Source organism: Carassius carassius, chromosome 20, assembly GCF_963082965.1.
Source record: "Carassius carassius chromosome 20, fCarCar2.1, whole genome shotgun sequence".
NCBI classification, from domain to species: Eukaryota; Metazoa; Chordata; class Actinopteri; order Cypriniformes; family Cyprinidae; genus Carassius; species Carassius carassius.
In genome coordinates, this window is record NC_081774.1 from 5,275,228 (window position 1) to 5,289,311 (window position 14,084).

General features: G+C 35.9%; 1 protein-coding gene across 1 annotated transcript in view; it reads right to left on the bottom strand.

The window, feature by feature from the left end:
• Positions 1 to 14,084, bottom strand: part of LOC132096117 (ephrin type-B receptor 1-B) — a 222,759-nt gene that overhangs the window by 137,704 nt on the left and 70,971 nt on the right. The window contains exon 2 of the mRNA XM_059501302.1: positions 13,106 to 13,170. Coding sequence (XP_059357285.1) covers positions 13,106 to 13,170 — 65 coding nt within the window. The remainder of the gene's footprint in view (positions 1 to 13,105; positions 13,171 to 14,084) is intronic.

Here is a 14,084-nt window from a genome sequence, read left to right on the forward strand (position 1 = left end):
GACTTCTTAGTCTAAAAGAGTAAGGCATTTTAAGACACCTCCTACAAATGTATGGATCACCAAGTCGACCTCTCTACGTGAAGCAAATACCTCATGACAAGCTTCTTATTCTTAAAGATTTGCTGACTGACCCCCACATGAGAACTAGATACGCTGTAAAAATGTGTCATATTTGGTTTATCATGTTACACAGCAGCATAAAAGATTGAGACAGGGGTTGGTTTAGCGCTTAATGTATTGTGTTAATGACTATGAGTTACAAAGAGAGAGAGTTTTGCCCAACAACCCAGTGCCTATTGCATGTTAGGACTCCAACATGATGGCACTCATAAACAGCCATTCATCATATTCGTCTCCTGCTGAGAGAGAGAAAGAGACTGTCCAAATAAAAAAAAGACAAACATTATTGGAAATATTTCTCACTTGGATCCCTAACACACCTCCAAAAGTAAAATATCTTATCCAGATGGTCATCAGCCGTAACCTCTGAAGCTCAATAAAGCAGCCGTGATGGTTACAGAGACCCTGTGTGATCTTGAGCAAATCCAAGGCTGTTCAGTTTTATTAGAGCAACCAAATGTTCTGTACGACAGAAAAAGAAACTGCAAACGGCCTCGAAAGGTAAGCACTGAGCCAAGGTCCTCTGTACTATGAGATTGAACTCTCAAGGTAATAATAGCAGAACTTCCTGTTCCTCAAACAGCCTTCATGAACATGGTGGGCTGCAGAAAGATCTGCAGAATTTCAATGTTCACAACTCACACACACACACACACACACACACACACACACACACACAAACAACAACAACAAAAAAACATGCAGTGCTATCATTATCATTACAGAAAAAAATGCAGGAAAGCAAACAGATTACCTGAGTTTTTTTGCTAAAAGAGAAGCGAGGGTTATTATCAAAAGCCCGAAAGCTAAAATTTACATAAAATATGTGATGCTTGTGTGATAAAGACAGCATGTAAATGGAAAGTCATTTTATGATAAATTTAATGTAGAAACCATTTTAACTCAGAAATTGCCCGTAAATTTCGGTAACACATTAGACTAAATACTTTTTCTGCTTATTATTATTGCTGCTTATTGAAAGTTAGTAATGTAGATGTGTTTAGGTATAAGGTCAAGGGATATAGAATTTAGTGATGCAGAATAAGGCATTAATGTGTGCTTATAAACAGCCAAAATAAAGTTATTAATATGTATTAATAAATAGCCAAAATGCTACAGTATGCCACACCTCTCATGTAAACCACACCCCTCTAGGAGCATCCTGCACTTAAACCACTCCCCCTTAGAGACATTAATGTTAGAGCATGCACCTTACAAGCATCTAGCCTGTAGGCCACGCCTCTTTAAAAGCCACAGAGCTAGTCTAGTGCGATTTTGAATTCAGACAGACTTTGGCATTTAGCTTTATTTTCCTGCTTAAATAATGTTTTGGTGTAATTAGAGGCAACTAAACACTTTCCCTCTTCTCTAAAAGCAAAATGACCCTTGCCCACATGGAATCTGTTAGTTTTTCACATTGACTACATTGACCGTGTGGGAAACATTTGCAGAAGGGATATAAATATGGTAATTAACGTAAGAGTGCCATATTTTGGGTTGTGAATATCATCTGTTTAAAAATCTGCTGAACAGGTTTTACCACAAATGAAACCTGAGTTCATGTAATAAAGTTCAGAAGAAAAAAAATTAAAATAAATCTGAAAACCCTCCGTTCTGTTACTGAGGCAACCAATGGTTCTTTTGAGTAGAAATAGTAGATTTTATAACAAAATCTGGCCTCTAAAGTTTACACATATTCTATCAAAAAAAGAAAGAAAGAAAGAAAGAAAGAAAGAAAGAAAGAAAGAAAGAAAGAAAGAAAGAAAGAAAAAGAAAAAATAATCTTGACACAATTTAAGAATCTGACTGCAAAACTAGGGCTGCAACTAACGATTATTTTGATAATCGATTAATCTGTCGATTATTTTTACGATTAATCGGTTTATGTACTTATATTTTAGTTTTTCCCATTTTTTCCCCAAGTAAATTATTAATAAATGGTCTTTATCATTCAGCATAGATTTAAGAGATTTTAACCATTTTGCACTGTCATATCCTCATCAAAAATATACCTGGAGTTGTTTTATTGTGTTAGTAATCCTTTGTCGAACTCTTCTGCAATCAGAACACTGACCCATACTCTAGCAAATTTCACAAGGAGATTTCAAATAATGTTTTCACCATGGCAGTCCTTAGAGCTCCTAAAGTAGTTTAACATCCTGAACAAAGCTTATTAAAGAATCTTTCAGAACATATTTTCACGAAGAATAAGGATAAAACAGAATAAAATTGCAGTGCATTTTATTTTATTATTTACTGGGAAACAGCTTTATAGCTTTTGCTGTAAAATTGTAAACAATCCTTCAAAAAAAGTGCCAATGGCATGAAACCTGAATGGAACTCACAATTCAAAGTAAAATCCATCAGAAGGTTGTCCAGAAAAAAAAAATAGGACACACACAAAAAACCTGCTGTGTGAAAAAGAGCAGTGAATACTTAGAAAAAAAAGTGCATTTCAAATATCTACATTTACCTCTCTCATTCAGTCATAATTAGGCTGCACGACTGAATTTTGAACTGGTAAACGACAAACTGATCACAGAACATGTTTGTAAAGCTTTAAATGTTAACTGTTAAAAAGCAATGTTATCAGCTTTTACGACTAAACATTTGCAAACAACATTGTACTGTAGAATCTGCACAAATGAAAGTCTTAGGGGCCGTTCACAAATCGCGCCTAAAAAAGCGTGAAAAACGCTATGTGCACCGCTTTCTCCCTCTTTCCAAAGCGCTCGCGCAGAAGCTCCCCTGAGGCGTCTGCCTTTGCTAAGCAACCATGACGTGCTCTCTCCTTGAAGACGCGGAAATTTCAGCAAAGGATAAATGGATTTGCAGCTCAAAAAAATCGCTTGCAGTAGCTCTGCTACTAAATTTATTTCAAAATGGAAATCCATATACAACTATGATCAGCTGTTCCTTTCATCTTGACTGAGCTTTTAACGTTGTTACGGGAAAGGATGAAGCTGATTGGTTAGTTCTTGTCACATGACCCGCGGTGCGGTTGCGGCATTCTGAAAAGTTTAAATGTTTTTAACTCGATGCGGTGCGGTGTTGGAAATAACGAACTTGAGCGCGCAAAAGACGCGATATGTGAACGTCCCCTTAAACAGTGCAGTAGTGCAGAGTTTATAGGTTACTCTTCTTTTTTAAAGGCTCAATGTAAAGTACTCCCACATCACGCTGAATGCTGCTGACATAGACATCATATGATGTCTATGGCTGCAGAGACGCTGCTCGGGAAGCACGTGACATAAAACAAGGCCAGCTATTGGCTATTCGCTACTTCTCCTGTTGTACTGGCTGAGTAAAACCTCCGGTGGCTCATTACTGCCACACTTTGGTCACTGCAGATTTGAAATATGCACGAAATGAGCCGGTTACGGCAAATAAAAGTTATTTAGCAACGAATCGATGACTAAATTAGTTGACAACTATTTTAATAATCGATTTTAATCGATTAAATCGATTCGTTGTTTCAGCTCTATGCAAAACACAATGTACAAGATTTATATCAATCACAAAAACACATTAAATTCTGGGTCCGAATTCATGAAATATTTTTAAGAATATAATGGTTCTGGAAACAATTTAGTATAGGGACCAATTCTCTCTATTAACTAGATGCCTATTAACATGCCTATTATTAACTTATATAGTATATTAGTACTTATAAAGCACATAGTCTGCATGACCATATTCTACATCCCTAATCCTACCCAATACCTAAATTTAAAGGGTTAGTTCATCCAAAAATGAAAATTATGTCATTAATGACTCACCCTCATGTCGTTCCAAACCTGTAAGACCTCCGTTCATCTTCAGAACACAGTTTAAGATATTTTAGATTTAGTCCGAGAGCTTTCTGTCCCTCCATTGAAAATGTATGTACGGTATACTGTCCATGTCCAGAAAGGTAATAAAAACATCTTCAAAGTAGTCCATGTGACATCAGAGGGTCAGCTGAAGCATCAAAAATACATTTTGGTCCAAAAATAGCAAAAATTACGACTTTATTCAGCATTGTCTTCATTTCCGGATCTGTTGTGAGCGCGACTGCTGTGGCTGTTGACGTACGACGCTGCTGTCATTAATGACATAATCTACATTTTTGGATGAACTAACCCTTTAACAACTACCTTACTATCTATTAATAAGGAGTAAATTAGGAGTTTATTGAGACACAAGTCATACTGTATTTAATGGTTTGTTAGTCTCAGCCTCAGACGTCATGCTCACAGACTGTTGGCTAAACGTCTGATGCATATGGGACACAAAAGTGGAAACACTTCAGGAGTGTCGAAGTCGTCATCGGATTGGTTATATTCTACAGGATTTGCGCAAGCATGAAATCTTTAAAATATGTCAGAGAGTTTTACACACCGGTCTGTTATTGTAGCGACATTTCCACGCCTCGAAACGTGACGATGAATGAAACAAACTGCGATTGGCTGTTTGACATGTCGGTCAAACGGCCTCATGGGCAGGCCTTGGCCAATGAAAGCTGCCATGAATTCCATGGCATTGCCATGAAAGACTAATGGTTTGGTAAAAGCAAGAATGTGACCTTAAAATAAAGTGTAACCATTGTACTTAAAGGGTTAGTTTACCCAAAAATGAAAATTAGCCTGGTTACTCACCCTCAAGCCATCGTAGGTATATATGACTTTCTTCTTTCAGATGAATTAAATTATCTTATAGTTATATTATCTTATAGTTATATTAAAAATTGTCTCAAACCAAATGACTACTACAACCCGAATTCCGGAAAAGTTGGGACGTTTTTTAAATTTTAATAAAATGAAAACTAAAGGAATTTCAAATCACATGAGCCAATATTTTATTCACAATAGAACATAGATAACGTAGCAAATGTTTAAACTGAGAAATTTTACACTTTTATCCACTTAATTAGCTCATTTAAAATTTAATGCCTGCTACAGGTCTCAAAAAAGTTGGCACGGGGGCAACAAATGGCTAAAAAAGCAAGTAGTTTTGAAAAGATTCAGCTGGGAGAACATCTAGTGATTAATTAAGTTAATTGATATCAGGTCTGTAACATGATTAGCTATAAAAGCTTTGTCTTAGAGAAGCAGAGTCTCTCAGAAGTAAAGATGGGCAGAGGCTCTCCAATCTGTGAAAGACTGCGTAAAAAAATTGTGGAAAACTTTAAAAACCAATGTTCCTCAACGTCAAATTGCAAAGGCTTTGCAAATCTCATCATCTACAGTGCATAACATCATCAAAAGATTCAGAGAAACTGGAGAAATCTCTGTGCGTAAGGGACAAGGCCGGAGACCTTTATTGGATGCCCGTGGTCTTCGGGCTCTCAGACGACACTGCATCACTCATCGGCATGATTGTGTCAATGACATTACTAAATGGGCCCAGGAATACTTTCAGAAACCACTGTCGGTAAACACAATCCGCCGTGCCATCAGCAGATGCCAACTAAAGCTCTATCATGCAAAAAGGAAGCCATATGTGAACATGGTCCAGAAGCGCCGTCGTGTCCTGTGGGCCAAGGCTCATTTAAAATGGACTATTTCAAAGTGGAATAGTGTTTTATGGTCAGACGAGTCCAAATTTGACATTCTTGTTGGAAATCACGGACGCCGTGTCCTCCGGGCTAAAGAGGAGGGAGACCTTCCAGCATGTTATCAGCGTTCAGTTCAAAAGCCAGCATCTCTGATGGTATGGGGGTGCATAAGTGCATACGGTATGGGCAGCTTGCATGTTTTGGAAGGCTCTGTGAATGCTGAAAGGTATATAAAGGTTTTAGAGCAACATATGCTTCCCTCCAAACAACGTCTATTTCAGGGAAGGCTTTGTTTATTTCAGCAGGACAATGCAAAACCACATACTGCAGCTATAACAACAGCATGGCTTCGTCGTAGAAGAGTCCGGGTGCTAACCTGGCCTGCCTGCAGTCCAGATCTTTCACCTATAGAGAACATTTGGCGCATCATTAAACGAAAAATACGTCAAAGACGACCACGAACTCTTCAGCAGCTGGAAATCTATATAAGGCAAGAATGGGACCAAATTACAACAGCAAAACTCCAGCATCTCATAGCCTCAATGCCCAGACGTCTTCAAACTGTTTTGAAAAGAAAAGGAGATGCTACACCATGGTAAACATGCCCCGTCCCAACTATTTTGAGACCTGTAGCAGAAATCAAAATTGAAATGAGCTCATTTTGTGCATAAAATTGTAAACTTTCTCAGTTTAAACATTTGCTACGTTATCTATGTTCTATTGTGAATAAAATATTGGCTCATGTGATTTGAAATTCCTTTAGTTTTCATTTTATTAAAATTTAAATAACGTCCCAACTTTTCTGGAATTCGGGTTGTATTTTCTTTGCCTGATTTTTCTGTGTTTGTTTTTTTCTTCAGAAGAATTAAATTGTTTAAAATAATTTTCTTAAAAATCTTTGTGAGGATAACCTTCAACTTGTCTTTATTTTATGTCTTTTGTTGTGCTTATGATAATTATTCTGGTAATCAGCAGGCAGATGATATTTTTTATTGTGTTTTTAAATCTTCAGCCTTACCTGCCATTGTGAAATAATAATGTTTTTACCTTCTTAGGAATTCCTCAAGAAATGCACTTAGGAAATCTTACTTTTTCTTAACTTTAAGATTTTCGCCATTCTGGCCTCAAAAGTTGCCAGGTTGCTCAGGTTTGGAACCGGGCAAGTGAACCAAATGTAAAAGCACCCTTACTATTCACGTCGGTTCTTATAAACTGCAAAGTGGACCAGTGTTTATGGCAGCAGTAAAAAGTTTAGCTCTGTGAAACTAGACACAGCGGGACACTCTATGGAAAAACTTGTCTTGTTTTTAAGGACAGGACATGACACGCCTTAAATCACCTCCTCAAAGTGGGCTTGGCTGAGTAGTGTGTATACGTAGAGCTGTTGCTAAGTATAAAAGAGACCAAGACATTAAATATACAAGAATGAAGGGCAGATATTCTCGTGTTCATCCACTTAAGTGATCTGAAGGCAGAAAATGCAGCGGGATCATCTATTCTCACAGAGAAGGGGAAAGCCTGTGCGCGCTGCCACTTGTCACTAAGTGTTAACTCACAACAAGTCCATCAGCAGCAGACTTCACAAACGCACACTCTGGTCCATTTGTGTTCTTAAGTGACCCAAAGCACTTAACACTGAAAAATCACTTTAAAACACATACGCGTACTGCACCCTGAAGTGTGCGAGGGGATAGCACTTTATGTAGCAATGGTGTGGGCCATCGCTCTTTGGAGAACAGTGCTCTTAATGTGCACAAGTAGAGACGACATAGTGTACATGAGTGCCACCTACTCTCTAGCTTTTCCTCTTGATAATTTGGTGCAAAACTACACTTAACCTTGAGTTCATCCTAAAATAAACCAGCAGTCCACACTGACAACATTCAAATTCTAGATTTTTACATTTTCTGACTGGTGCTTGTTGGTGCAAAAGTCATTGTTGGGTGTTTTTGATAAATACATATCTGGGTAGTAACTGAGTATATGCAATATGGATTACATATTCAGATTCCACATATTCAGATTTTTATGGATTACATGATTACATGTTATGAATTATTCACAACCTAATGATTCACCCCAATTCTTATTGTTTAATTATTATTATTTTTTTCCTTTCTAAATTTACTGTGATGTAATGTTTAATACATTTAATGATGCTTATAACAAGAGACTGGCATTTATTTTCAGTCTCTTTTTTATTTATCTGATTTATGAGTGATAAATGAGTTCAACCTAATTTTTTAATTTAACCTAATTATTTAAATTTAAAGGTACAGTAGCCACGAATAAAAAAATACATTTCAAGTTTCAAAAAGAAAAAAAATCTGGTGGTCTTTTTTTTTTCGGAATATAAAAACCACCTCTCTTGAACGTGGAAAACCTTGTGTGAAGATGGTGGAGGAAAAGAACACAGATGAAATATATCCAGACCATACGTGTGTCCCCCAGTTTGTTTTTTTTTTTGCCTTTTTCTACAGACAGAGCAGGATGTCCCTAAGGAAATATGCAGCGTCTGTACAATATCTGCTCTTAGACATCAATAAAACGTCTGGACTTCACTTCTCAAATCTGATTCTTCAACAGACAGATGGCGTCTGCAGCTACAGCGAGTTCTTCTGGCTTAACTGCTGAATGAATCTCAGGCAGCGCATTCATTAATGAGGTGGAAATGTGGCACATATAGCAGGTCAGGTCATATAGAAATAACAATATCATGCAGCACTGTGCTACATACATCTACATGTTGTACATACAATTTACTACACTAATGTTTTAAAGTCTGTGGCCAATATGTTTCTTTCTTTAATTTATTATTTTTATTATTATTATTATTATTTTAGTAAGTATGCATAAATACACTGACAATTTTACAAAAGATTTCCATTTCAAATAAATGCTGTTCCTTTCTATTCATCAAAAATACTCAAATAAGAAATGTATCATGGTTTCCACAAAAATATTAAGTAGCAAAAACAGTTTTCAAAGTTTATAATAAATGTTTCTTTAGCAGCAAATCATATTAGAATGATTTCTAAAGGTCATGTCACACTGAACACTGGAGTAATGATGCTAAAAATTCTGCTTTGCTTCACAGGAATAAATTACATTTTAAAATGTATTCAAATTGGAATATCATTTCACAAGTTGTACTGTATTTTTGATCGAATAAATGCAGACTTAGTGAGCATTTCAAAAAACAAAATAACAATATACTGGCAAATCTTTTTAATAAGAGTGTATACAAATAAAATGTTGTTTTATTCTAACTGAAAAAAAAAAAAAACATGTTTAAGAAAATGTTTCTTTGCAGTGTAGGGCCAAGCAACAGACTTCCCAAAGCAAGAATGAGTGGGTGAGGTGAGAAAAGAGAGGGTAAAATGAAAGATGAATAAAGAGGGAATGGAACAAAGGGCATCTGAGAAGCTGCAGGCACATAGACGGCTGTGATTGAGCGGAGACAAAACAGCAAAAGATAGTGACCGTCCTTGTTTAGCTTGTCAGAGAGAAGGATGGTGGGCTAAATTGCTTTCAAAAGAACAGAAGAGCAAAAAGACCGGGTAGACTTCAATTAAGGCCTTTTTTAATCTACCTCTCTCTCTCTCACATATACAGAAAGACTTTTTACTGCAGAGCAGGCATCTCAATTGGTGCATACAGAGAAACCACTGAAGGGAATCATGAGTCACAGAGACAACATTTTTTTTTCATTCAATGAAAGCATGGAAGCTGTCAAGTTCCAAAAATGAACAAAAAGTAGAGTTAAAAACATTTTGTCTTTTGGTGTTCAACTGATGAAAAAAACAGTAGAGCTCCAAAAACACACAAAAAAAAAACATCAAAAGTGACAGCAAAACTTTTATAATAATACAAATTTTAATGTGATAAATGGTCCTGGGAAAGAATGAAAAAGCAGTCTGGTACACTGGTGCCCTCGTGGTCAAAAATGTCTGCATTGGAAACAAAAGGATAACATATTTCATCTAGTGAAGACGTTTGCAGCTGTACCCAAACAAAATCTTACTGAAAGCTCATTTTTTAAATATCAACTATCAACTATCAACTTTAGATGTATGGCTTTTATTTTCTACCAGTTTCAGAGTAAACTCCAAATTTTTGCATTTTTCACAACAACAAACTTAAAATCCTTTTTTTTTTTTTTTTGCATTTCCTTTTTTTCCCACTTCAGCAATAATTTGTTAAGTGTCTTCTTTAAAAGGAGACTTAAATCTGTGCTCCAAAGCATTTAAAATGTACAGATTAACAGATTAAGCTGGAAATTACATTTTCAGGTCTATGCTAATTAACAGGTAATAATTCGATTATAACTACTGCATAAACAGAATTAAGAATGAAAAAAAAAATCCGTAAAATTAAACAATTTAAATACAACTAAAATGCAGTATATTAATTTCATCAAAGTAAATGAAAAAAAAAATCTGCACCAGAGGGTTGAGCTCCTTTCTGATGTTTTAGCTAAAAGTTTGTAGTGTTTTTAAGCTAATGTAATAATGATGCTCTAGTATAAGACATCTTGGGGAGATTTTAGGTTTGGGTTAAGGATATAAACACACTCAGCTAAATATGTTTACCATGTTTACATGCAGCAGTCATAAACACCAGGTGGTACTGCTCTTGTTGCATTAGGGTGCAAAAATTAAGGCCATATCAAAGTGACAATTAAGAGTCTCTCACATGACACAGCCCTTATAATTAATTCAGATTCATATGGACCAAGTGTCCGCTTTCCCTTCTAAATCACCCAGAGACCACACGATCAATACGATCACACATGCTAAAGTACGACTGCTGTGACAGCAGAAAGGGGAATCATGGCATAGCACATACTTTGTATAATCAAGAGCACATCTCTTAGTCTCCAGAGAGCATTACACGCACACGTACACAGACTGGGATGATGAATTAAATATGGGCTGCTGAAGAAGCAGCCGACCTCTGACCTCTGGGTGAGGGACAGGGCAGGCAGGCGTGACAGTTTATCGCAGAGACAGAGGGGAACAATCGGCCATTCGAGCTCAAGATGCGTGCGTGAGCCTTTTTAGCAGGAGTGGCCGGATGAGGTCTGCGAGGATTTGGGGATTTTAGGGATTTCTTTAGGAGAAAAGGAGAGGGGGGCTAATGGAAAGCTAGACGTATTAAAGAAAGACGGATGTGGGTGCGCTGGAGGGGCAGCTGTGAGAATTCGCCAAATGGTGTGAATGAATTGTGAACGCAATCAATAGTGCGTGTGAAGGACGAGTAGGGTTAAACCTCCACATGTGACCCAAAAGAGAGAATGAAGTGAGGAGAAGAGAGATAAGAGGAAGAAAACGCAAACGAAATTGAGAGAGACAAAACCACTCCATTCAGCAAAACAAAATATCTCACGGTAAATAGCCCAATAGAGAGGAAAAAACTTATCCCAGAAAAGAACTATAATAAAGAATGTATGAATGATTAAGCAATTAATAAATAAATAAAATTACTATAATAATATACATTATCTGAAATAAATGTAAGTGGAAACATACCACCACAAAGTGAAAAACTTACTAGAAAAAATAAACAAATACAATTACATGAAAAAATATTTAAATATATTAAATAAGTAAATAAATAAAATATATTTATATAATTTACTTAAATTATTTATATAAATAAATACAAATAATATAAAATATTTTTAAATAAATAAATGTGAGCGGTGTTTATCCATTGAAAATATGCCACCACGAAGTGACAAAGTTTAAATAAATAAAATGAGTATAATAATATATATTATCTGTAATAAATGTAAGTGGTTTATCCATGAGAAAAATGTCACCACCAAGTGATAAAGTTAATGGAAAAAATACACACATATAATGTCATTTATGGAAACAAATAAATAAATGTGAGTAGTCATTATCCATAAAAAACATCACCACGAAGCAACAAAGGTAATAGAAAAAATAAAATTAATAAAATGAAATATATAAAATATATAAAATTAAATAAATTACATTTAATGTATTTATTTATTTCCTTATTTCATTTATTTAAACTGTGCTTGTCCATGAAAGACACCTCAAATGGACACAAATAATATTAATAAAAAACTAATAACATAAATCAAATAAAACTGTACAGTATCTAATATCTATACTACTATCTATACTTGTCCATGAAAAACTTTCCACCACTAAGTGACAAAGTTTAATACTTGGTGTTTGTTGAATCCTTCAGCTTGAGCAGTAGTAATGGCAACGCTTGCCTCAGCAAACCACACTAATTAGAGAGAGGAATATGTCTGTCTGTAGCATGATGAGCTAATGGATTTCCTCTCACTACATTTCCTGTCCATCACTGTCAGACGTGTGTGTCATACGCCCGCGTGGGTGTGCGTGTGTGGCCATCTGTTGATACTTTTATTATTAATTTTAAAGCACAGCTGGTCGAATGGACAGACAGAGAGAGACAGAGAGAGAGAGGCTTCTGGGATATCATAGAAACATTTTATTCCTATAACATAGCTCACTCCAGTTATTGTTACTAGTTAGTAAAATCATATTAAAATAAATTTTTAGGCCATCTTTAGGCAACGAACTTTCAGAAATGACATTTATTTTTAATATAAAATGATATTTACTTCATTTTAGTTTACAATTTCATTTACAATTGATTAAGAAAGTTACGAAAACAATCACAGAGCATCAGAATCTATTTTTATGTTGCGTAGTAACATGAACTGAAATGATTTTAGTCCATCTAGACTTCAGTGTGGGTGGGGCAACACAGATTATACTGATTAGAAGGGGAAAAAAAACTTGCTCACACTGAAAAAAATATCACCAAGTCGCTGTGCTATCAGGCTAACAGACATGTCTATTTCACAACAGCAACAGAACGAACAAGCACCCATATATGACTTTTTTCCACAGAAGCTCAGTGAGAAATGGAAAACACTGCGACAGCACACAGTCTCTTGTGCCCTTATTGAGGGTTCAATGAGAGCTTTATATTTCTCTGCAGGTTGAGCAGTGCTGCGGCTGTCATTACAGAAACCCGCTGTCCTCCGGACCACATTTAGACCAATTCAGAAGTGTTTTTCTTTCCTTTAAGTGGACACATTATGTCATTAAGTCCTTCTAAATGTGAACTGCAGAGTGAAATGCGCATGCAGATTGTGACAATGTGTGCTTGTGTGCGACGTTGATCTCTTAATTTCAGCATTCAGACACAGCACCCATAGCACAAACATATTTTACGGTGTATTTTTGAGCTAATCTGAAAGCATTCAGTCTCTCTTTCTCTAGTAATCTGTTGCTGAAGGGTGAATAGAAGGAGGTTTCAGTTTAAAGTGCTTTTCTAGAAATCAGAGACACACAGTAAGTGTTTTAACAGTTTGAGCAGTTCTGCAGGTCATGTGTTGATGCAAACACACACACACACAAACACACACACACTCACCCCTGATGAAGGGTATGCCGTCCAACCGAGCTCTGCTGTGGCGGTCCGGGTGTCCATTAATGTTTCTGAAAAGCACACAAAACAAAGTTTTATGAGGAATCAGGAAAATGTATGTTGCAGGTATTCATTTAGAACTGTGATATCTTAACTGAGCTGGGTGTTTCAGATAAGGGAGGAATGCATAATAGAATGAAAAGCATTGCTCTAGAATTCAAACTCTCTGCCCAAGCCACTTTTGCACCACAGTGGCCCTGTGTTTCTGAAGATGGATATAGGATAAGCTGTCTGTGTCCTTAAAGTGGTCAGCTCTTGTCTGACCTTATCAATGGAGATATCTTTGACCAGCCGGGAGAATAATCCACATACACACACTCCACCAAACACTGATAAGATGGTTGAAAGTGATAGAGAATCTGGATTGATACCTGACTTTAATATCAATGACCATCAAAGATAACATCAAACCAGCAAAACACAAAATTCAACAAAACAGATGCCATTTGTGTCCCTCATACCTACAGTATGTGCCAAAAAAAAAAAAAAAAATGGAACAGCTGATGTCAGATTTTTTTCAAAATAAATAAAGAAATAAATATAATTTAACATCATAGAACTTTTTTTTTTTTACAAAATAAATAAAATGTATTTATTTACTAATTCGAACTAAATAAGTATATAAATACATTGAATTATTTTAATAGTTTCTTCATTTCATTAAGATCTTCTGTCTTTCTTCTTGTTTCCAATTTCTCCTTGCCATAAAAGCTAAATGCGCAACATCAACGCTTTTTTCTTCCTTTTAAATAATGAACTATTCCATAATTGTAAATAAATAAATATTCTGAAATGTGATCATTTAAGAGTAGATAGATATACTTCAAATATTAGCATTCTCTTTCCAAGAGGTACACTACACAGCAGTTCATATGAAAGAACGTCTCTATTTAAAATCGTCTAAACACTTTCTTTAATCACTTCG